Source organism: Sander lucioperca, chromosome 5 (genome assembly GCF_008315115.2).
Source record: "Sander lucioperca isolate FBNREF2018 chromosome 5, SLUC_FBN_1.2, whole genome shotgun sequence".
NCBI lineage: Eukaryota > Metazoa > Chordata > Actinopteri > Perciformes > Percidae > Sander > Sander lucioperca.
The window spans coordinates 40,368,933-40,394,891 of record NC_050177.1 but is presented as its reverse complement, the minus strand read 5'-3'; the positions used below and the strand labels follow the sequence as shown (position 1 = coordinate 40,394,891).

The following is a 25,959-nucleotide window of genomic DNA, read 5'->3' as shown; positions in this document are numbered from 1 at the left end:
ATTCTAGGGAATTAAAGTGGTAAATTTGGAATTGGAATTAAATACTTCTCTGCAATTTTCACACTTTGCAAAGTCACCCAGTGTGATTGGACCCTTTGGCGGGCCGGTTCTGGCTCACGGGCCGTATGTTTGACAGCCCTGGCTTAGAGGGACTAAAAAAGGAATAGCAGATGAGATGAGTGAAACAAAGGGGCGTGATTCAATAATTCATAGCTGTCTGGCCTTTTACATTTCATTACAGCAGTATAACAGAAAAGCCCTTTGACACTTGAACATCTGCCTGTGCACATGAAGCCCACAGGGATTCATCCCTCCTCTACAGCCACATCTGTAACACCACTATCAAAATGGCAGTTGAGAAAATCAGGTTTCCCAACTGTGACTCTTTTAAGCTATAGTCCAGACTCATTTGTAATATCATTTGTTTGATGGATTCAATCCGCAGATGTTTTATTCATAGAAGGAGCTGATAGAGAGCAGATCTGGGGGGAAATAAATGTCATTAAAAGGCATCTTGCGAATTCCTATGAATAGTTGCAGGTTGGAAAGCATGTGCATGTAAGCATATGGCGCAGGGGTCATAAGAAAGATTAAAAAAAAGGACAGCGACTGCTGACTGGCTGTGAGCGTGACGAGACGCTCAGGTAGAAACGCTGCCATCAGAAACAGATGGAATGCCAGGCGCAGAGAGGGAGGGATGAATAGAAGATTTAGGTCAAAGTCCAGATCAGAGTAGTCTCACATTGCCAGACCTTCCTCCACAGCACTGCGGAGTACGGTCTGGCTAGTCCACAGAGCACTGGCTTTGAGCCTTGACAAACATGTTAAGTCCTTAACCCGCACTTGTTTTTTTCCACCTCAGAAACATTGCAAAACTCAAGCGTGTTGTATCCTACACTGAGTTAGAAATGATTATACATGCCATTGTTTCTTCGAGTTTGGATTGCTGTTAATTCTCTTTTTACTTGCCTCAGTAAATCATCTGTAGATCGTTTAAAATGGGTCCAGAATGCTGCTGCTAGGCTGCTGACAAGGTCAGGAAGGTCATGTCATACTATCCCTATCCTGGCCTCGTTGCACTGGCTACCGGTTAAATTCAGGATCCAGTTTAAAGTGCTCATATTATGCTCATTTTCAGGTTCATAATTGTATTTAGAGGTTATGTCAGAATAGGTTTACATGGTTTAATTTTCAAAAAACACCATATTTTTGTTGTACTGCACTGTTGTTGTACTGAGTGAGGCATCTCACTTCTGTTCCATCTTTGTTAGGAGTCGCACATGTGCCGTAGCTAGGTAAGGACTACTAACCAGTCAGAAGCAGAGTATGAGGGCGTGCCATGCTAGCAGCTAGACGAGCATTATTATTATTACAAAGTGACGCACGTTTGTCTCTGAAGTAAAGGCTGGACTACAACAGAGCTGTTTGGAGCAGTTTGTGAACAGTGTTTTCTGTTGGAGATGGTAAGTCCTTTGGGGTGGACTTTGGGCTTTTTCACTTTGTAAACCTATAACGTGCACATAAAAGATATATAACGCAATAAAGGAAAGGGGGAAAAGCCAAAAAGCATAATATGAGCACGTTAAGATCATGGTCAGGCACCGGCCTACATAAGTGATCAGCTGCACCCTCATGTGGTCAGCAGATCTTTGAGGTCCTCTGATCAGGGATTACTGGCTGTTCCTCGTACTAAGCTGAAAACTAAAGGTGACAGAGCTGTTGAAACAATCGCTCCTAGACTGTGGAACGTTTTACCTCATGTTTTAAGAGTGGCTGCCTCTGTTGAAATCTTTAAACATCAGCTAAAGACACATCTTTTTAGTCAGGCGTTCGTTCAGCCACATTGGTGACTTTATTACTTTGTATTTATGCTTTAGTGTTTTACCACGATTTATTGTGATTTATTGTGCCTTTTATGATCATTGATTTGTTTTAATGTATGTATTTATTTTGCCTGTGAAGCACTTTGTGACTCTGTGATAAGTGCTATGTACAGTAAATAACTTTACCTACTTACTTACTTACTTACATTCTTGGATAAGAGAAAAACGTGCTCTGGTTTAGTTGCATTTCTTTAAACCAATCACAATCATCTTGGGCGGCGCTAAGCGCCGGACGGAGCAACGGTGCCTCTGCAAAATAGCCTCGAGAAGGAACTTGTTTTGGTGGAACATGAGTAAGTTCAAAAGTTGTTCTAGTCGTGCAACAGAAAACTCAGATTGGACAGATAGTCTAGCTAGCTGTCTAGATTTACCCTGCAGAGATCTGAGGAGCAGTTAACCATAGTCCTCAGAAATCCACCAGAGTTTAGAACGCCAACACAAAGAAAACGGAAGGTAACGGACATCTGGCCTAAAGTGAGGGACATCCGCCTGAATTTCTGTCGGCATCTGAATAATCCTGTAAATGAAACCTCGTCGAAGATCAGAGTGGCTGAGCAATGGGCGGACTGAAAACAGATGAGGGTCTAGAGGTTTCACGACGAGCCGTCCTGTAACTGCTCATTTAGTGGTTGGCCGCGACCTCGGCCTGACGCGGAGCTGCTGGAGCACCAGGCGAGGTAGACAGGCAGGCCGAGGGGGAAAAAGCAGTGTTTTGGAAAATGAGAGGGTAGGATAGGAAGAGGAGAGAGCTGGAAATAGCAAAGGACTCAGCAGCTGCTTCTCATCTCCACCCAGGAGATACAGTAACAGCCTCTCACACAAACGCTCATTAAATTAAAAAAATGTAAATGATTATAGTGTGACTTTTACGCTGGCTCTGAACCAAACAAAGATGTTTCCTTAAGTCTGTAGGATAGGATTTGTAGGCCGGGACCACAATACTTCATTCAGAATGGTTTGACACATATTTTACTTTACAAATATTGCCCCCCCCCCACAATATGACATATTGTGCCTAAACTACCCAACAGTATATTAACAGATGAATAGAGTAGAATAACATAAAATGAGACTCTGAAAGTGCTTTTACGTTTGATGATGTGGATTTTGCTGATAATACTTATTTACTGTACACACAAGTACACATTTTAATGCATGACTTACTTTTTAATAGGGATCGACCAATACTGTTTTTTAAGGCTGATACTGATACCGAATATTAGTAGTTAATGAAACCGATAACCGATATTTGGAACCAATATGCATTTAAAGTGAAAATGAAAATCTTTTAGTTAAAATTAAGATTTTGGAATGTTACAAACCCCAACACAAAACCTTGACTAAATGCTTTAAGCAATTATTTAATGAATGAGAAACTTTCAACATAATCCCCAGTAACAGAGAGTCAGATAGTGTTGTGGGCGGGACATTAAAGGTGCTCTAAGCGATGTTGGGTGACGTTACTTCTTGTTGACGTTCAAAGTATTGTCAAACAAGCTCGCCCCTCCCTCCTCCTCATCTTGTCCCCTCCCCCTCCCTTCCGCGCACTAACCCCCCAACCCGCAGATCCTTCTTGTCGGTTATTGGCTGGAACACTGTTTGTTATGTTTGGTGGTGCAGGTTGGCGTAGTTTGTTTTTGTTGCCGTTTGTGGAGCCTGGGCTGTCTACAGAGATGCGTTTTTTTAGTGTGTTCAGGGGACAGGCAGCTCGCGGATAGTGAGGAGATGTTTGCTGTATGTGACAAAAAAATATGTAGCCTAAAAAACGCGTGACATCACTTAGAGCACCTTTAAGTCAGACTCAGTGGTGAGTGAAACCGAAGCAGAGGGACAGACACAGAGCTGTAGCCGAGCCAAAGTAGAACACTTTTTAATTCATTAACTTTATCGGTTCTCAGACAAATAAAACACTGATACAGATAATCTGCAAACTGCCAAAAAACAGCCCAAAAATTGGCCAGGGCCGATAATCTGTCTTTGTAATAGAGTCATTTTGCGCAACCCTTGTGTTGTCCTCAACTCAAATTTGACGCGTTTTCAAAGTTTCTATATCAAATATATACCATTTAAACATTGAAAATAATGTTTAACTTGTAACTCGCGGTAACAAGTCGGTGTGAGTGGTGTATGTACTGTATATACTGGTTATATAGGGGGGGAAAGCAATTGGCCAATGGGGGGGTCAACGGGAAGACAACACAAGGGTTAAGTAAAACGATCTGAATATGTGCACACCTCTCTCACAGAGAGAGAAACTGACTCCCAGATCCTGCACACCGGATGCTTACACTGATTGATTCACTCACACACTATCTCTCTTTATTTCATCTCTCCCTCTCTCTCTCTCTATCTCTGTCTGGTTCTCTCACACTCACAGGTTGCTTGGGTTGTGAGGCAGAGTGGGTTTCAAGCAGACGGCATGTGCAGTCACACTACAGTGGATGATGGATGGTGGTGGTTGGAGAGCAGCTGTGCCTCCCGCTCGCCTGTGTGTTTCTGCGCGTGTGTAGTTGTGTGTAAGTGTGCGTGAGAGCATACAGCATACCCCCTCTTTCTCTGTGACCTCCTCCTCAACCTTCTCCATTCATCCGCCTTTCCTTTAACCTTCGGTCTATCAGACAGCCTTGCTAACCCTCTCCTGCCTGCATCTAGGGGAGTGTGAGGGTAAGAATACACCCAATGTGCAGTATGATACCTTCAGCACTGGATGCTTGCGAATTAAATTAAGCACCAACCAGGATGTGCTTGTCCACAGCACGGCTATTGTGTTTCAGGACTTTCCAAAGGAAGCCCGCTGTAATGAGGTTCAGCGTAATCAGTGTGAGATCTGCACTTAATGATTCAATCTGTATTAAATCCATATCACGGGTTTCTCAGCTTATTATCATTCAAAATATTGAGTTTTTTTGAGTTTCCTCTATGTTGATTTTGTAGTGGTGGCCCGCCATGGCAAACTTTCTGCCGCCACGGTATCAGAAATAGGGCAGACACACAATGTAGTCGCGGTTGCCTTTTAAATTATCCTGCCGCTCACAATGCAATTTAACAACAAGTAGAACTATTCAGAGGTTATTGGGCCCGTCCAGTTTAACCCACACATACTGTTGTGTTAATGTTATTGTCAAAACGTTCGCTTTCTTCCGAATCCGTCACCGCGGTGGGTGCGTTCTAATTAGACAACGTTCAACTTGTCAGTTCTGTCAGCTCATCGTCCTGATATCATACATCAGGAAACATTAAAACGGTAAGTTAAGTCAGTGTAATATTTAATTCTATACTTTGGATTTTGGTTTCCCTATGAAGACAGAGGACAGACCTGGCCCCACTGCTAAAAAAGAATCCTAAATCCTAAAGAAAACACTGTTTTGCATACCCATACAGGTGTTTTCAGTTAATCTGGCTGATTGGACCTCTCTACCCAGGACTGTGTGGGTGTGTCTAGACCATTGGTTCTCAACCTTTTCGAGTCGCAATCCCCAGAATAATGAGGTTGGTGTTCGCAACCCCCCCAACCTCCTCGATGATGAGAGACAGAGCTGCAAACTGATGTAATCCAGCTGTTTCTACACGCCTCCCCCGGCTGATTTTGTGTGAATATTGCGAATGCTCTGATAAATACATGTAAACAAATAATGCTTTGCTTTAATGACGTTTTACCTTTAGCAGCTAGCACCTAGTCTTGTCCAATGTGCGCCAGGCTCTTTGGTTTGTTGATGCGTTTGTGACTTTTTCCACTCCCCCTGACCCGTTTTCAGACCCCTCTCTGTTTTCCAGGACCTTCTGATTTACAAATGAGGTTGTGAATACAACAAGTTAAATGTAGCTTTAACTTCACACATTATATATGTAAAAACCATTCCCCAGTCTAAATTATGTTTTTTCTCCCCAACCATCTGGCGACCCCCAGAAATGATCTCGCAACCCTCCTTGGGGGTCCCGACCCCCAGGTTGAGAACCACTGGTCTATACCACACATGTCAAACTCAAGGTCCGTGGGCCAAACCCGGTCCCTAGCAAATTATGATACGGCCCCTATATTAATTTGGGTTCGCAATACATTTTGGCCTGCGTAGTTTTTGTCACTTTTTACAAAGTTGTTGGCGCTTTCCTTAACGTTTTTGGCGCTTTTTTGCTGACTTTTTTTCTCGATTTAACGACGTTTTTTTGGATGTTTATGGCATTTTCTTTGACATTTTTGTCGACCAAACTGTAAACTCTAAATGAGAAGACAATATGAGACAAAATATAGGCAATATTACAGTTAAAGATACTTGACTTTTTCCATGAAATAAAAGCAACAAACTATACATGTCTGGCCCTTGATGGGATTCTCATTTTCCAGCGTGGACCTTAGTGAAGTTGGGTTTGACACCCCTGGTCTAGACTGACTGAGTGACATCTTCCTGAATCTCTTTTAACTAAACCTGTACAAATGACAGCTTTATTATTCATATTGGTAGAAAAGATTTGTGACTTAATATATATTCCCATCTAAGCTTCGACCCACTCTCCAATCAGCCAAAAGAACTGAAATCACCTGCGTGGGTGAAGTTCAGAGACTAACAAACATTAACAAAAATCTTCAAGAGCTTTAGAAAACATGATGAAGATATGAATAATGATGTAGTTGTCGCCTAGTGTTAGTTCTTGCCATACAGTTTGAGAATGCTATCAGGATCCAGTCGTGTGCTCTGATTTTTTTACATTAGCATCATGGTTTGTGCCTTTTTAGGTGGAAGGAACCTGATCTGCCGCCATTAGAGGAGGGGGGGGGGGGTAAACAAACACATGACTCATGGGGAAGCTGCAGGTTGATGTTCCATGATGAAAAGAACATTTGCATTTAACACCTGGGTTCCACCTAGGGCTGCACGATATGAGGCCAGCATAACATAAGATAAACAGATACTAACGTGTACTCAGTTCAGCATTTCGGCAGCTTTCAGTATTCTGCTAAAATACAACAAATTGCTTGTTGTATTTAAAACTAATGAAAGGTAATCATTCTTGTATTGAACAAAATTGAACATTTAACTCAACATAAAAGGCAGCGCTAAAAAAAATTACATTTTAAGTTACATTTGAAAGTAACCATATGTAACTTTTAATGTTTCTGAAACCGTGTAATGTTCCATCTGATGATCATAAATGACCTGTAACAGCAAACGAGACTATCAATGAAAAGAAGGCTAGTTTTATATAGTTTTTATTAATGCCTTTGCCCAGGTCCGATTTTTCCCGCAAAGTCACAGAATGATTTAAGACAGGTAGACGCCGCTACAGTAACACATTCTGACGGGTCACATATTTCGGTGTAACACCGGAAAAGCCTGTGCAACCAGGTAAAAGGTAGCAGGAGATGCCTTTATATAGGCCTAATTGTATTTTAATGTTATTTTAGAAGTTATCTGCTGTAGTTATGGCTAATACCGGGGCAGGACTGTCACAGGAAAGAAGGAAATGAAACGAAGAACAACTAAAAGCTAAAAGTGAAAGTGAAAGACAACAGGCGACATTCGAGTCACACTCGGTCGGGCTTTCAACAGATGGAGACAATTATTTAAATCTGTAGCGTATTCTCTTTTTGTAAATAAAACATTTTCTGTCTGAGCAAAATATTCATCGTGCTTTATATGACCTCCCGGTAACAGTAACTCAGCACCGTAAAGAAAAGAGCTTTACGACAGCAGGTGTGGTAAAAACACTACCGCTATTGTCCAAAGCGTCCGCTAGAATCAATTCAAACTGAAAGTTACATATAGCCACGTAGTGCAGTTTTCTACGGATATTTTCTTTCAACAAACACAAAAAGTCTTTGAACGTCGATATGGCGCTGCCTTTCACGATGCGTTTATTGCGCCAGTTGATAACAATAAAAAAAGCAATATATTGTGCAGTCCTAGTTAAAAACATCTAGAATTTTTAACCACAGGCAACACCTAAGCCTCAACCAACGCTGTAGCACTTGCATAAGTCTTGCCTTAAGCTAACCTTTCACATAGGTTACATTTTTTGATGCTGTCATAACACTGTGTTTAAAAGCTTCAGGCTCATTTCAACACATTCCCAGAGGCAAAGGAGTGAATAGAGCCAGAGGTGTGGTGCTCTAAAACAAGCCTGAGTGTGTATTCATTGTCAACGTATTCACAATCCCCAGACTCAGCCCCTCTGATGATATCAGGAGTCGTCATTGTGTGACCTGCCCTCTCGTTAAATACACATGCTTAATCAAAAGGAAATGCTAAGTGTGTGTCATGTCTGTAAATTGAACTAACTCAATTCCACTTCTCACCGAAACACGGCCTTAAAATATGTTGTTCCTGAAAAGTCTACAAGGTGGAAAGACTCAAAGTTCAAGATGAGAGCTAAGAGTAAGCCTCAATGCGCCTGAAATAGAAGGGATCTATTGCTGACAGCTACCAACAGCAATAGAAGTTAAAGAAGATATATAGCAACAGCAATAAAATGTAAATGTGTCTTTTGAAAGATCTATATTAGTCTGACTTAATGCCCCACCCACAACACTATCTGACTCTCTGTTACTGGGTATTATGTTGAAAGTTTCTCATTTATTAAATAATTGCTTAACCCTTGTGTTTTCCTCAGGTCAAATTTGACCCGTTTTCAAAGTTTTTAATAACAGAAATACAGGTTTCTTTCAACCAAATTGCCCAAAAATAACATGGATGCATGGATGTACGTTGTATGGAACCCATACATTTTAACAAATTAATGATTACTTCCACTGAATTGTGGGTGTTTTATTACATGTTTATAGCATTTGAAAAAATTATTTAAATGGTTTCAAAATCTGAAACTAAACTTTGACTTTCTGTGAGCCACTCAACATCCTCTGATCTTTACTATTCGTTCAAGTAATCCATAAATTCTGCTTTTTTTTTAAACTAAAGATTATTTGGTATAATGTAATATAAAATAGGTTTATTGACCATGAATTTAAAAAAAAGCGTCGAAAAAAGCGACAAAAACTTTTTTACAAAGCACCAGACATTGGGGTCAAAAGCAAGAAGGAAGGAAGACAACACAAGGGTTAAAACATTTAAACTAAGTTTTTGGAGTTTGTAACATTCCAAAATCTTAAGACTTTTCACTGTAAATGCATATCGATCCCACACATCTGTGTTTACCCAGAACATGCTTTCTTTGCTTTGTTGTGTTCTTTTTCATCAAGAAGCTGCTGCAGTCTGTTATCCCAGCAAATCCCCACCCTCACAATTTAATCATTGCGTTACAGACAGTCTACCATGCACACCAACCAACCTAGCCACACATATGCCACTGACTGTTCTCACCATTCCAGACATAATAATAAAAAAGGCTCGAAAATAATCCTCTGCTGTTTGACAAAGGCATCATGCTGCAGGGATTAGAGTGCCATGGAACAAAAAGCACATTCATTTGCAGAGCCATTGTTTGGGAGGACAGGAAACATGGATGGATTGGGACTCTGTGACTGAGCCTTTGCATGGAGATACGTGGGATACACCATAACCCATCTCTCTCTTTTTACGCTGAGCTCATCCTCTGCACTTGCATTATTCATATAAACCTATTAACTTGACATGGGTGCTGGTCTGGCCCTTTAAATCACACTTTCAAGCTATAGCCCACCTACCTTTGGTCTACAGTGGCACTCATAAGTTTATGAACCCATGCTAACGTTGACTAAAAAGAGGAATAAAAAAAAAAATCATCTTTTGGAAATTGATCTTAATGCCTTAATTAAAAAAACATTAGGAAAAATCCAACCTTTAAGGACACCAATTGTCTTTGTGAATGAATAATGCATCGTGAATAAATAAATGTTCTTCCTTAAAATACAGGGGGCATAAGTAAATACACCTCTATGTGAAATTCCCATAGAGGCAGGCAGATTTTTATTTTTAAAGGCCAGTTATTTCGTGGATCCAGGATACTATGCATCCTGATAAAGTTCTCTTGGCCTTTGGAATTAAAATAGCCCCACATCATCACATACCCTTCACCATACCTAGAGATTGGCATGGTTTTATTTCAGTTAACCTAATAGCTGGTTTGATTTGCATTGAGAGATGATTTCATGGAAAGTACCCCATGCCAATCTCTAGGTATGGTGAAAGGTATGTGATGATGTGGGGCTATTTTTATGGGAATTTAACATAGGGGTGTACTTACTTATGCCCCCTGTATTTTAAGAAGAAATTTCTGCATTGAGTACTTTTAATACTTTAAGTACATTTTCCTGATGATACTTACATACTTTTACTTAAGTAACATTTTTAATGCAGGACTTTTACTTGTAACAGACTATTTTTACAGTGTGGTATAAGTACTTTTACTTAAGTAAAGGATCGGAGTACTCCTTCCACCGCTGCCTCGGGCTGCACGGTATGAGGAAAATATGCCATATGCGATGACGTTGTAGAATGACGCGATAACGATACTAACAATAAATGAACAGATATTAAAGTGTACTCAATTTTGCAGTTCTTTTGCTTTCAGTATTCAGTATTCAAGCTATTGCTTGCTGAATTTAAAACATAATTTCCAACATTTTAGTTTTTGTTTATGTAACAAATTGAACATTGGATTGAATATTAAAGGCAACCCTCATTTTTTTCCATTACAGTTAAATTTTTTCGTTCAACTAACAAAAAAATCTCTGAGTGTCTTTCGCCTGACAAACACTGGGCTGGAGAGGTGAGACAGCAGAGGCATGCCGTGGCTCGTAGCATATGATCAGAACCCTCCAATTAAGCACCTAACATGCTCCATTACATAATTAAGCAAAAACCCTCTCCATAGCCTCCTTCTTGCCAACACCTTATGTTTATCTCTCCTTCTCCATCTGGTTCCTCTGTTCTCTCTGTTGGGACTTCCCGTTTGCCACCCGGCAGAGCAGCAGAAAAGCCCTTATGTAATTTGATGAGGCATGAGCACGCAGACCTTTAACTATGATGACAGAAAATGTGTACGACCAAGCGATAAAACTATTTAATCAATCCAGAAGAGGTCATGGGATTGTTTTAATGAAATGGTGCTGTTGCTGAATCATAACGAGAGATCTTGGGGTGTTGACGGATGCAACAGTCGGCCACAGTGAAGACAGGAGGGCGGGGGCTGTCAGTCTGAGGTAAACGGCTTCAGGATGGAAGATGAGAGCAAACTGCGGTGGATTCTGGAGAACGATTCTGCATGGGAACCTCTCTCATCCGTATTCATGTCTCAGCCACAGAGTAGACACTCCAGTTGGGGTGTTTGCTGTCCCATGAGTTTGCCAAAAAAATGCTCTTGAATGGTAGCCCATTTCACAGTCCAGTGCAACTACTAATGGCTTTTTCATCCTGGGAAGCGACACAACTCAATCAGCAAGAGGCTTTCGGACAGAGGAAGGGCGCTGTGAAGTGTTTGCAGCATAGAGGAAGATTGATTTTTTTTCTCCCTGACATAGCTGGACAAGTACAGAGAGGAGTCTTGTTTCAGAACTGTATTTCTCTGTTATTCCAATCCTCAGAGGCAGCACGAGTGTGCTTCGTTTCTGTAATTTAGGAAGCACAGAGACCTGTGGCCTGCAAAGTCTGAGGCTCCATCTGACATTTAATAAACCAGAATGCAGCCATGTTGCCACTGCTGATTACAGTGATACAGCAGGAGACAAAGGAGGCCGAGAGGTGTGTAGGACAGCACAGGCGAATGGAGAGATGGGGAGTAATAAAGCAGGCCTCTTCGCAGACCTCCCTCTCGCTGACCCTGTGTGTCTGTGTGAGTTTATGGCCCACTGTCTGAGGGGGCGAAAATAAGATTGTGCTTTATTGCTCAACAAGCCTCCCCAGCAATAATAGCTTCGCCCCCTTCACCCATCTGTTCTGAGAGACATTAGCTCCCATCCAGCCTGGCTCTGCTCAATCTGCAGCTCAAGGCCAGGATTAGCCAACTGAATCAGACTCTCAGTATTGCTGTGTATCACCTCTGCCTACAGCTAAGATGTATCATAATCTCTCCTTTCTCCACGTTGAATAAAGGACCAATATAAAAAGAGAAGGGGACAATGGAGAACGCCTGATATGAAGGATATGGTTGAACTACTTATTAGTGTACAAGCTTACCTAAGCATTTGTAAGGCACCACGATGTGGGCATGCCCTTTGCACACCTTCTTCTCCTTCTTGCACCAGTTCTCGATACGGGCTGGCTGGTTGGCTTCCACCACGTTTGTGATTTGGAGCTCGGGATACATCTGTTGGAAGAAGAAGCAAAGAGTGTATGAACTATTCAGATCCTTTACTTAAGTAAAAGTACTAATACCACACTGTAAAAATATACAGGTAAAAGTCCTGCACTGATTGAAATGTTACTTAAGTAAAAGTATGTAAGTATCATTAGGAAAATGTACTTAAAGTGCTCATATTATGCTAATTTGCAGGTTCATAATTGTATTAAGAGGTTGTACCAGAATAGGTTTATGTGGTTTAATTTTCAAAAAACACCATATTTTTGTTGTACTGCACATTGCTGCAGCTCCTCTTTTCACTCTGTGTGTTGAGCTCTCTGTTTTAGCTACAGAGTGAGGCCTCTCACTTCTGTACTATCTTTGTTGGGAGTAGCACATGCGCAGTAGCTAGGTAAAGACTACTAGCCAGTCAGAAGCAGAGTATGAGGTCGTGCAATGCTAGCAGCTAGGCGAGCATTATAACGTGTGTTACAAAGTGATGCACGTTTGTCTCTGAAGTAAAGGCTGGACTACAATAGAGCTGTTTGGAGCAGTTTGTAAACAGTGTTTTCTGTTGGAGATGGTAAGTCCCTTTGGGGTGGACTTTGGGCTTTTTCACTTTGTAAATCTATGACACGCACAAAAAAAGATATATGACACAATAAAGGAAAGGGGAAAAGCCAAAAAGCATAATATGAGCACTTTAAAGTTATTCAAGTAAAAGTACTCAATGAAGAAAAATCCTCCCATTTTAGAAAGTGGAAAAGATCCAAACAGTTGTGTGTTTAATGGTCTAATCATTTCAGCTGGACTTGTAGGCCCTTATATTGTTGGCTGCTTTCATTTATAATAAAACATCATATTTTAAAAACTACATGTGTTTTGTGTGTAAAAAGTACAATATTTCTCTCTGAAATGTAGCGAGTATGTAGGAGTAGAAGTAGAAAGTGGCATGAAAACAAAAGCTCAAACTCAAGTAAAGTACCTCAACATTTGTACTTAAGTACAGTACTGGAGTAAATGTACTTAGTTACATTCCACCACTGATACCGATTGATTTATTGATCCTTTATTATTTCGTGTTCATGGGTTTATAAGACCCAGCTGCAGTGTTCAATCATTTCATTACATTTTACAGAATTATATGTTCTTTTGCAGCTCGTTCTTAAACAAAAGTATTCTGTCTTGTCTCCTAAGCTTGGCAAATAAAATCTGCTATGAAAAAAAGTTTTCTTTTTGAAGCATACTTACATTTTTCATAATAACAGAAGAAATCATTATAAAACAGAGGTCATTTTGGTAAAGAAGTACATCCCTTATGTCCTCATAAACAGGACAATAAAACAAATGAATTAACCTTGTTCTCAGTTTCATCCAGCTCACATAATAAACAAAGTCTGTCCTCCTCTGGAGTGGCATTAAACCTGCCGGTATACTAACAAATGAGAGAGATATGTTGTATGTGTGTGTGCGTGTGTGTGTGTCAGTGCGGGAGAGAGAAGGTGCGATAAGTGGAGCTTCAATGGGATCCTTTAATCCAAGCTTTATACTCCCTAGATGCCATCTGCTCAACCATGACAGAGCATGCGATTTACACTTTCCCCAAATGCCATCAAAATGTCATCAATAAATGCGAGTGAAGCCTGTGAGGAAGGCTAATCGAAAAATGTACAGCCCTGCTTTTTGTCTTGGACAGCTGCATGATAAACCATGACAGCAATACCAGCAGTCTCTTGGGTAAGAAGATACAAATGTAGGAACAAGGAAAAAAGAGCGACAATATCATCACATACGATATCAATATGTCATGGAAAAACATGTCCTTAATTGTAGAGCCAGCTAGCAGCTGGATAAATGACAGCCGCAGGGTCTGCTAATTGAAATGCCACCCACTACACCGCAAATAATGTGTGACTTCAGGAAACAACTCCAACTGACTCCAATGACAAATCACAGTGAAATGAAAAGTGACTTTTTCCACCTTAGTAGCCAATTCCCCTCAATATAATCTGTCCTTTAATCTGAGGCTACCACCAGTTAGCTTATGTTAGCACAAAAACTGAAACCAAGGGGAAAACAGCTACCCTGACTATGTCTAACTGTAACAAAATCTGCCTACCAGCGCCTCATCTCCATTTAATCCAGAGCTGCACAAATTAATCGCCAACTGTTTTGATAATCGATTAATCGGTTTGAGTCATTTTTCATTTATGAAAAAAGAGTATTATGATAATAGAAACTCTGTACATGGGCGAGCAACTCCAACCTTTAGTTCTCCCTAAAGTCATTTTAATTGGTTGTACCTATGATAGCAACCCACTTTGTCCCTGTCCTTTTATAACGGACTTCAATTCCACCACTTCTCTGAGGCTGGATCTCACTTCTCTTATTCGATATCTCCTCGCTGCTCGGCTGAACCGGAAGTTGTTCTGGCGCTCCTTCTTGAAGGGCGTCTCAAAGCTCTTATTCCTGCCCTGAGGAGGAGCTAGCATCAGGGAGGGATCATAGAGGAGCTATAGGCGAGGATACACAAGAGCAGCCTTCCTGGAAGCCGTGCAGCTGAAGGAGTTGCTAACTCCGCCCCCACACAGCTGACGAATTCATGTGACGCTTCAGAGGAAAGGACGTCTCATCCCTATAAAACACATTTCCTCATTTCCTCTCTCCTCCTGTGATAACCTCGCATCTCTCCCGTGCTCCCTCTGTGGGACGGACTAAGAAGGCGAGGAAGCGAAGCAAGTGAAGGAAACGGGGATGCAATTTAAGGGAAGTGAGATCCAGCCCGAGACTGATAAATAAGATGGATATTATAGATGTGTCACAGTGACTCACCTCCTGGCAGTACTGCAGCACACCCTCTTTGGTTCCTACGCAGCTCTTGGTTCCGGATGGGTCGGGTTCCCAGCGGCCGGTCTGAATGTTGACATGCATGTTGAGCTTTCCGCAGAACATCGCCACCTGTGGCTCGGCCAAGGCAAACCCTGTGCCTGCATTGGCTGCTAGTGCCTGTAACAATAAAGACCAAGGGAGAGAGATAGAGAGAGAGAGAGAGAGGGAAAGAAATGGGGGTTAATGCATTCAATCATTATAGAGCCCATAAAAGCTGAACAGTATTGTGGCTGACTTAACTTGAGACACTGTCTGCCCCACTCGCTTTTCCCATAAACCTGTCATGAGCCTGACTAGGGATGTTACGATACATCAATCTGAATCGATATATATCGATTTAATGATCCGCCATCCAATATTACCAGTGCAAAGTGAAAATATCGATACATATCGTCCGTAACATGCAGCATAATTTTACATTCCCAAAATTATATTTATTCTTTTTATTAAAAAAGAGTAGTTTGTTTTAAATGAAGATGTCTGGTAGAGCTCAGTAATGACATTGTTAAATCATATTTGAGTTGCTATAAATGGAACTGTGTTAAATGGGCTTATGCATCGTCTCGTATCGGTTGCAGGCCCCTGAATTGAAATCGAAATCATATCGTGCCAGACTTTGTGATATCAGTAAATATTCTATCGTTGTCCAAAGAATCGATATAATATTGTATCGTGACGAAACTTGCACCCCTAAACCTGACACAGGAGTCTGAACACATACAGTACGTTTCAGCTCATGTACTGCAATGGATAACTGTGCTAGATGTGATGGAGCAACATCAGAACTGGCTGTCAACGCTTGGCTGCTCCTGCGACTCAACTCCGCAGTGCTGAGAGAGCAGAGGGGCTCAGACAAATTAAAAGCACCTCGGGAATGTTTGGCTAGGTTGATGGTTAAACGAGTAGGGGATTGATTGGATTTGTGCACAAGGTTTTTTCTGTGCTCTAGTGCCCATTGAGTGACTGAGAGGCTGCACACAGAGAACAGAAGGGGAAAAACAATCCCGCAGTCCGTCATGGCTCATCCAGGCCTCCTGGGACCAAAAGCTTTCCACAAAGGATGGATTATTTCTTCTTCAAGGTAAACACTGATGGATCATCATCCACTAGCCTATATATGTGCTGTACAGACACATGTAAACAACAATGGGATGTAATGTAGATATGTGTTCTGAGCAAGCTTATAATAGTTTTGTAGGGCTGTGCTCGATTGAAGGAATTCGTAGTCGACTAACACTCATTCAATTGTATCGACTAATCGATTAGTTGATTTAATCGACAGATCTGTAAATCTGAGTTTCTCCGCAAAGAGTCATGCAAAAGCACCACTTTAATTCTTGTGTTTACCAGAGATGTGCTCGTACGTTTCTTGGAAATAAGTCATTCAGCATGAACAAAGCATACAACATGACTAATCGACTAAAGAAATCTTAGTTGACTAAGACCAAAACAACCGATTAGTCGACTAATCGACTAAGAGGGGGCAGACCTATAGTTTTGAATTTTCAATTCATTTTTGTTTATTTTATTTTAGTTGTTACTGGACTTCATTTTAGTTTTTTTCAGAGTGTTTAAGTTGAGTTTTCAGTTTTTTTTATTTATTTTTTTAACATAGATAGATAGATAGATAGATAGATAGATACTTTATTGATCCCAAGCGGAAATTCAAGGTCCCAGTAGCTTAAATACATCACACACAGCATACACATACATCATAAACAGGATGATAAAATAACAAATCCACATATGAATAATATGGACAATAATAGAAAAGATACTAAATAAAAAATCCCCATGAATGTACTATGGGATGTATAAGCATGAGATGCTTGCAGTGACAGGGCAAGGACTGACCCTGTGTTTCAGTATGCATGGTAAGGTGCTCTATGAGAGTGTGTGTCATGGTGGTAGTGCAAATAAGTCCAATAGTGCAAGGATAAAGTCTAGTTTTAGTTTTTATATATTTAGTTTTACAGTAGTTTCATTTAGTTGTTGTTAGAGCCAGGTATAATGTCGCAGAAGTATTTAGCTATACATATACATACAGGATACATGGTTAGACGATAACCACGTTTAATGTTTAATCTTTGCACTCATAGTGTCCGATGTGAGGCAGTTACAGCACAGCGCCATCTCATGTCAGGTCCGTTCACTTCCTGTGGTTGTTCAACGTCACGGGAGTTAACAGAAATCTAGCTGCTTTCTTTTTTCAGTAGAGATATATTAAAGTGCTCATATTATGCTCATTTTCAGGTTCATAATTGTATTTAGAGGTTGTACCAGAATAGGTTTATGTGGTTTAATTTTCAGAAAACACCATATTTTTGTTGTACTGCACATTGCTACAGCTCCTCTTTTCACCCTGTGTGTTGAGCTCTCTGTTTTAGCTACAGAGTGAGGCCTCTCACTTCTGTTCCATCTTTGTTGGAAGTCGCACATGCGTAGTAAGTACTGCTAAGTGACGCACGTTTGTCACAGAAGTTAAGGCTGGACTACAATAGAGCTGTTTGGAGCAGTTTGTGAACAGTGTTTTCTGTTGGAGATGGTAAGTCCCTTTGGGGAGGACTTTGGGCTTTTTCACTTTGTAAACCTATAACGTGCACAAAAATATATATGACACAATAAAGGAAAGGGAAAAAGCCAAAAAGCATAATATGAGCACTTTAAAGCTAAACAACTAAAACGGAAATTATTTGTTCATTTTTTAGCCTGGTAATATAGTTTCAGTTCAGTATAGTTTTTGTTTTGCTTGAAGTTTTATATATATATTTTTTTTACATCTTTTTATTTCTTTTTTTACACAGTAACACATCTTCACATTCTATAATGTGGGTTTTTTTGTAACAAAGGGGTAAAAACGGGGAAAATAAAGAAAAAAAGAGATGCCACGGGGTACGTGCCTATCAGTCACAGTGTTGTCTTCTCAACATGGTCTATAAAAGGTTGCCATATCGCCTTCAATTTATTTGGATTCCCTCTGAGTGAGAATTTAACCTTTTCCAATTGTAAAATATGCATCACCTCTTTCAGTAATGTTAGATGGGCTGGTGAGTTTTTCTGCTTCCAATTAATATTAACCTCCGTGCCAACAGTGTCACAAAACGCATCATATCATATTGATTATTTGACAAAAACTGTTGTGGCTGCTTTTCTTTTTCTTTAAGTTTTTCTTTGTTTCACTTTACTAAATATATTTTTTTTCACTGCTTATTTTCATTTTGGTTTAACCCTGGTTCTGAGATACCACAGGGACAAAGATTATGGGATTTCCGATCAGATTTCCCCATCTTTGTTTACCTCCCAACCCTCTGAACCATAGACTGTATAGCATTCATGAGAGGACATCTGCTATCTGTCCCCCGTGTTGTCCTTCCTGTCATCATTTACTGAACGCTGCAGTTCCTTCAGCAAGCAGGAAGCAGGAACACCCAGTCTACCCACCGACCGTCCAAAACTACTGTGTAATCAGCTTTCAGATGACACGGTGCAGTCACTCATCAGCTCCTCATTGAGACAATAAGTCACGACTGCCAATGGTGTAGTCTAATGTATTGTAGTGGGTATACTGTACTGTATATATACTGTATATTGGCCTGAATCTGCCTTTTTATTTTTTTTTTGGGAAGGGGGGGGGGTTGAGCATCAATGACTTCATTTCCTGTATTCGGATACACTTTTATGCACCAATTTACGGTGGAAATCCCTTTATTTAGACTATGCGATGAAGAAAAACACAGATGACAATTCAAAAATATAATGGAAAGTATGTTGTTGCGTGTCATTGGGCATTTTTAAGTGGGTATATGGAAATCCTAGAGCTTTCTTAGTGGGTATACTGCGTATCACATAGACTACACCACTGACGACTGCTAACACTCTCCTGATGTTAGGGGTGTCACAGCACGGGCAACTCTAATGAACCAGTGAGGCCATGTAGCTCTGCATGCCAAACTATCCCAAAAGACACACTAGGGAGCCTCCAGACAGGAAGAAGAACGGAACTGATGCCCTCTTGATTGTCATAATGTCATCATGCTGAGTAAACAGAGAGATCAAGGGAATGAGCGAGGAGTGTTGGACTCAAATGTCTGACCATTCGCTGCGTCCCCAGCCCTGAAGAGACGCCGGCAGAGGCAGAGGTGTCCTCTGCAGCAGCAGAGCCACGGAGAAAAAAAAAAAACAGCTGAAGAGGAAGACTTGAGTAACTGTGTGTTAGACAAAGCTCTCCGTCTGATAATAGGCGCAGAACAGAGTAGAGCGAGGACAAAACAAGTGCTGTGTAATCAGCAGTTGGCTTTAGCGTGTGATGAGCCGCAGAGCCAGCCAGAGTGGAGTCCGCACGCACGCACACACACACACGCACGCACGCACACACACTGAGGAGAGCTCCAGCCACATGCATATATTCAGCCGTACAAGCCCATGCAAACACATAACACGCTATCATAAAACACACCAAAAACATGCATAAAGCCACACAGGCACATGTTCCTCCACTCAGGCAAGCAAAACACACACTGGACTATCTTGATTTGAGGCACAGCAGCCTCACATTCAACCTCATTTCCCCTTCCTTCCTCCATCTCCATGTCTTTGTGCTGCACTCCTCCCTCTGTCTGCATCACGACAGCCTTGTTTGCTCTCCTCCCTCTCATTCCTTTGTGAGATTGACTTGGGTTGTATGAGAAGCAGAGAGGTGGGGAGGAAATGAGGGACGCAGAGAAACATGTTAGGAAGGAAGACAAGAGTAGGTAGTGACAGCCTGACCACAACTAAACTCTGCGGCAGTGAAAAAACAAGTGTCGGGGCCTTCTTTACGCCCCTTTGACTCCACTACAGAGATAAAGTCTCAGTGGGTCTTCAATTCTTCAAGTGCAACAATTGCAGGGGAAGCAGAGTGGAGGAGGTTTATTATACCACTGCCTTAAAGGTCCCATATAGTAAAAGGTGAGATTTCCATGAATTGTTTTTAAGCCGGTTGAGGTGCTATATAAATACTGTGAAAGAATCAAAACGCTCAATCAACAAAGAACCGCAAACAGCCCGTATTCAGAAACTGTGCCTTTAAACGAGTCATCAGGACTTCTGTAAGGTTGTGATGTCACAACTATACTATACTATATATAGGTAGAAAGTGCCGCCACAGTGCCGTTACAGTCATTCCCCGACTGCAATGACGGTGCAGAGACTCTGAGAGCACAGAGGCAGAAGAACCCGGAAACGCTGACCAATCAGAGAAGACTGGGCTTTTTTGGAAAGAGGGCTTAAAGAGACAGGCGCTTAAACGAAGCAAGGGTGAATACAGGTATATTCAGACACAGTGTTTTTTTTAACACTAAAGCATGTAAACATGTTCTAGTAGAAATTCCAAAATACAAGTATGAACCTGAAAATAAGCATAAAATGGGACCTTCTGTAGTCACATGCCTGTTTAGAAAAGAGCTGCTCTGGGTCACACTTGCACAGAGAGATCAGCAGAGAGCACGAGAAGTGACATACACAGACACAGAGGGCTTGAGGGGGAAACAGCAGGGCAGAGGAAGAGATTTATCTTGTCTGTGGTCCCTGTCTCATCACCAGCGATACCTGAACCAGAAGGATGACTGGCCTCGGGAAAACCGACCGGACACTCACTTCTGCTGACTGTAACACGGGGACGGACTGGGGCTAAAAAACAGCCCTGGACTTCCTCCCAAATAGGCCCATCATCCGATCATTGCGCTGAAACGCTTCCAACACGAATGCGTGTCGTGTGAAAAATAGGCGCCGGTTCTATTTCTAGCATGCACGCATTTTCTGAGACGTGCGTGTCACGCAGGCAGTGTGCAAGCTCTAACCTGTTAACATGGGGGGAAAAAACGGACACGCCACACAGCTGACATGCTCATGCGACGCATCCAGTCTGTGGCTGGCCTAATGCTAATTTTTCTTTTACACGTAGAACATAAGTGATCGCATTAGCGCCCCCTGCTGTTGGCTGTTAATATCGCTTTATTAAGACTTTTTTTTGTGCCGACGGCTGCCGTTCTGGACTTTTCCTGAACGCACAGATTGTCAGTCCGTCCCTGCTGTAACATCCCTAAAAAAACAGACACACGCTACTGTAGGAGAGACAATCAACTTTGTCCCTGAGACATGTTAGGAGTTTTGGTCTCATCTTGAAAGTTTTTACTGGGTCGGTCGTGACTGAGTGTTGGACAGCCGTGACTAGGACATTTATTTCAAGGCCAGTTGAGCACACAGCTGGAGGGTAGTGGGCATTTTTTTTTACATCATCCATAGAGCGATTTGCTCTGTCAGGCCAGCAAAGGCCGGTGAAATGGAATCTGAAGAAGAACAAATAAAGGGAAGAAATAGAAGTTACTGCTAGATTCAAAAGGGAAGTGATGATGTATGCAAACTACAGGCCACAGTTAGCTGTGGGTCAGAGTTTTGTTCTTATTTTTCTTTTCAATGTGATTCAATGTAACTGAACTCCTCCTTTAAGGTCACCTGAAATAACTCTGACAGTAATTTGCTTCGGCGGTTTGTCAGGTTTCCACATGAAACGGAGGGGACTTCATTTCAAAGTTCAAAAGTGGAGAGACAAAGACTGAAAAAATGTACCCTGATGGTAGCCCATGAAGATCACTTGTCTTCCAGTTTAGTTGGTTGATGTAGTTCTAGTGCAGAAAGCTGCTGATATTGATGATCCGGGTGCAAACCAACACCCAGAGGCCAATTTATGCTTCTGCATTAAATCGGCACCGTGGCTACGTACGTAGGTACGTGGAGATATACTGTATACCGACCTTACACCAGACCCTACGCACCTTTAAAAAATTTAACTACACGTCGCGGCGACGCAGACGGCTACAACTGCGATTGGTCCGCTCGGCCTTGGCTTGGTAGCGTTGCATTTCCCCCGACTCATTTCCTGGTTCTCCTTCTCCATAAACAACATGAAATCAAGGAGAGGGTTAACTTTTCCTGCTCCAGATTTCCCACCGTGGTCAGAAAGCACAGGGGAGACACTTTGTTTCTCTCACTATGACTCTAGAGTCGCTACTCGCTCCGAAGCTAATCACCGTCACTCTCTCACTCGCTCTACCACACACTCCCCACACACACACACGCCAGCCCTGCTATTCTAAGATTCACACCAACGCACAAGTATAAACTTCAGGCCACCGTAGGCTACAGACGAAAGCTCTGAGTGGAGCCTCCGCACAACCATAAAACATGCTTAAGAATTAAGAACTGCTAGTGCATATCAAGTTTAAAGGTTTATATGACAGGAAGGGTTGGCTGGATCGCCTCAAGATCTGTAATCACATTTAATTAACTGGGATCAAAAAGATGAGTCACGAACATTTCGACAGGTTACAGGAAGAGAAAGGTGTGGAATGTGGGCGTAAAAATACACAAAAACATATCTTTTGAGATGGAGTCGACAGACAATGATAGTTTTCAGAGACAGGGTAAGAACGAGGTACTTTCATCTATTTTCTTTCCCCTTCTATCATGTATAAATCACTATCATGTAGAGCTGTATTGTATTAAAACATCTAAAGCTTTAGCAGATATATTTGTATCTGTTGTTGATCTACAGACTGGAAAAGCTCTGGTTTTGGTCTCGAATTCAGCACAGACACAAATTTACTGCAAAAAATATGCCGCCACACCTAACCTAAGTGCAAGTCATCAAGCATCCAGCTCTCATTACTGACTCACTGTGAGATGTTATATCATGTTTAAGTGTGAACACCTGTTGCTAGGCGGAGGTATAGGAAGTCACAGGGAGAGACAAAAGAGGAAGAGAGGGAGTGGAAGTTGGAAAAAGGGTGAGGCAGTGAGAGAGAGCGAGAGAGCGAGAGAGAGCAATAAAGCAATGACAAATGGGGTAAATGGACGACGGTAGCAGGGAACGCGCGCCGATTGGCTTATGTCCTGGCTTGACATATTTTTCTCAAACGAACGCAGACTGTAATGCAATAAAAGAGGACGTAAGGCGGCGTGAGCGCCGGAGAGACAGGCCTGCCACCGCAGACGCTTGTCAAAAGCTGTGTAGGCTGAGGATCATTTAGCACGTTTGCACTCTTCTCTGAAAACACACACCAGTCTGTTGCTGCTTTCCCAGTCTGCCTCCAGCACACAAACATGTTTTATTAGCCTGCTCTGTGCTGCGAGCCAAGTTTCACATAAAACAAGCTAAGGCAAGACAGCACTAGTCAGAAAAAAAACATGGAACATCACATGGACACACAAACAAACACTCGTTTTTAATCTTGTAACGGATAAATATACCTTACGAGTCTGGATCTCTAATGAGCAACACACACACAGACACAAGACACACACACACACACACACACACACACACACACACACACACACACACACACACGTAAATCTGTCTTCATTTCCAGTGGAAAGCATTATCCAGTTACACTTAAAGCAGAAGAGAGATGTTATTTTGAGTTACCGCTCTTTTACTGTCTACATCTAGTCTGCATTACACCGTCAAGCATTTTATGATGCGCATATGTATATATATTTAACTTGTTTTTTAATGTTGCATTACAACCTCCCCGGTTCCACACCTTTCTTATCTTAAAAATAAATTGGAAATGTGAGAGCCAGGTTGCATTTCTTGCAGGATTATTTCCAAGAGACTTTCATTTCTTGCTGTGTGTAATTGACAGTGAGCAGCGTTGATTGATTATTTAGCTCAGGGAATTTTTCAAGCCATGGAAACAGTTTTTGAGGGCTGTACAATAATAAAAAGGCAGACAATGGTCTATTCTATAATCCAAAAGGAAGTAAATGAAGCCTAGTATCTTCAACAATGATGACTGTACGCAAACACCAGCAGGAACAATAGATAAAGGAAAGAGCAACTAAGACTACTGGCTCAAACACACAAACTAAACACAACGAGGTTTTGGGAAAATCCCCCTGGACCGGTACGGGTCAGTTTTACATGACCTACCACACAGCATCTGGGCAGGATCCAAAGAAGCTAATCCAATCTCTGTCTGTGTGTGTGTGTGTGTGTGTGTGTGTGTGTGTGTGTGTGTGTGTGTGTGTGTGTGTGTGTGTGTGTGTGTGTGTGTGTGTGTGTGTGTGTGGTGTCTCCGGTCAACCACTCAGGGCAGCATGATCAGCAGTGTGTGAGCTCAGGACACACTACAGGAGGATAGTGGGAAAGAGGAAATAAGATAAATGAGCGCCATGATGTTCAAAACACTGCGGTTTGAGTCCTAGTGATGATCCTCTAACACAAACACAGAGACTCTGAAACAGCCATAACAAACCGTACACAGAATTCCTCTGTAGGGATGTAACGATGCACCGTGAATCGGTTAAAAATGTTTAAAGATTACAACCGGTTGATCGCGCTGCAATTTTTAAATTAAAAATTAATTTTGATTTCACTTGTTTGACTTTAGATGTCACTGCGTCTTCTTAAGGCTGTTTTATGGTTCTGCGGAGGCTCCACGCAGAGCTTTTGCCGTAGCCTATGTAAGTGGCCTGATGTTTATAGTGTGCGCTGGTGTGTGCGTCGAGCCGGCATGTGTGTGTGTATGTGTGGGGGGAGTGGGTGATAGAGCGAGGGAGAAGTTAGAGAGTGACGGTGATTAGCTATTAGCAAGTTGTTACTCTAGAGTCAAAATTGAGAGAAACAAAGTGTCTCCCTTGTGTTTTCTGACCAAGGTGGGAAATCTGTAGCAGGAAAAGTTAACCCTCTCCTTGATTTCATGTTGTTTATGGAGAAGGAGAACCAGGAAATGAGTCGGGGGAAATGCAACGCTACCAAGCCACAGCCGAGCGACGTGCATCGCCGCAACGTGTTGTTACATTTTTCGAGAGGTGCACGTCAGGCTACAGCGTAGGGTCCGGCCTAGGTTCGTGTCTCCACGTACCTAAGCACGTAGCAATGGCGTAGATTTTAAGCAGAAGTATAAAACAGCCTTACTTATTTGAAAAGATTTTTTTTAAAGCTATAGTGCGTAGTTTCTGTCTTCCCCATGAGGAATTCTAAGTAATGACAACAAAACTGTTGTTGCAGCCACATGACACAAGCCTCCGGTGATCTTCTCTTCAGAAGAGGTCATTATCTTCACTCGAGTTTCTGCATGTGAAAGTCGCCGGACGCCACAATCTTCTGAACATAACCATACTGAGAAATCCAGAGAGAGTTGTGTGGAGCTGATAGTCTTAATTAGCTTTGTAGCAACTCGCCTGGCAATGGCTTGAATGTAATGGACGTTTTCATTAATATCAAAAAGTTACGCACTAAAGCGTTGTCATTTTTATTTATATATAAGATAAAATACAATTTCAGTTGCACTTTTGATGAGAGGACACATCAGTTGTTTTGCACAGTATTTTCAGTCATTTGTCTGCAGCTCATTCTGGTAAACAAATCGTTTCGTGAACTTTAAAATGATGAATCGTAGGATGTATTGCAACATCCCTACATTGAATACAATAGCAGCTCATCTCCAAACCTTGTAGGCCTCACTGAGCCATGGCAACTAGTCTAATTTTGGCAGAGGTACAGTATGGTGAAGCCATCCTCACAGTCTGGGCCTGTATAAAAGCAGCTCCAGAATGAGGCACCGGTCAGGACACGTGGGTTCCCAGAATGCTTACTGTCCATGTGACTCTGCAGAGAAATGCCTGGCATCGTTAATCCACCTAATCCTTCCCTGTGGTGGGGTAATACTTAAACAAGATAGGCACACACACACAAACACACACACAAACACACACACACACACACACACACACACACACACACACACACACACACACACTCCTGTATATGATCTATATAATAAATAGGGACCAAGAACTAACATTGATTTCCTTTTCTTATTGTGTTGACGAATATTAGAGAGCAGTGTTCACTGCAATTACTGCGTCGGGCTAACATGTGGAGGGGAGCAATTACAGCCTTCTTTATTAGCTTCTATTACAGTAAAGCATTTAT

At 41.8% G+C, this 25,959-nt stretch overlaps 1 protein-coding gene and 1 long non-coding RNA gene across 6 annotated transcripts in view; both read right to left on the bottom strand.

Annotated features, from left to right (window-relative positions):
- aplp2 (amyloid beta (A4) precursor-like protein 2) overlaps positions 1-25,959 on the bottom strand; it is a 96,772-nt gene that overhangs the window by 39,059 nt on the left and 31,754 nt on the right. For all 5 annotated transcript variants that reach the window (XM_036001417.1, XM_036001415.1, XM_036001413.1 and 2 more), the window contains exons 2-3: positions 14,925-15,098; positions 11,990-12,119 (exon numbers count right to left, since the gene is read on the bottom strand). In XM_036001417.1, coding sequence (XP_035857310.1) covers positions 11,990-12,119; positions 14,925-15,098 — 304 coding nt within the window. The remainder of the gene's footprint in view (positions 1-11,989; positions 12,120-14,924; positions 15,099-25,959) is intronic.
- Positions 15,502-16,167, bottom strand: LOC118495081. The gene is made up of 2 exons (XR_004897400.1): positions 15,659-16,167; positions 15,502-15,595 (listed from the first exon to the last, which is right to left on the bottom strand). It is a non-coding gene; the product is annotated as an uncharacterized LOC118495081 (long non-coding RNA).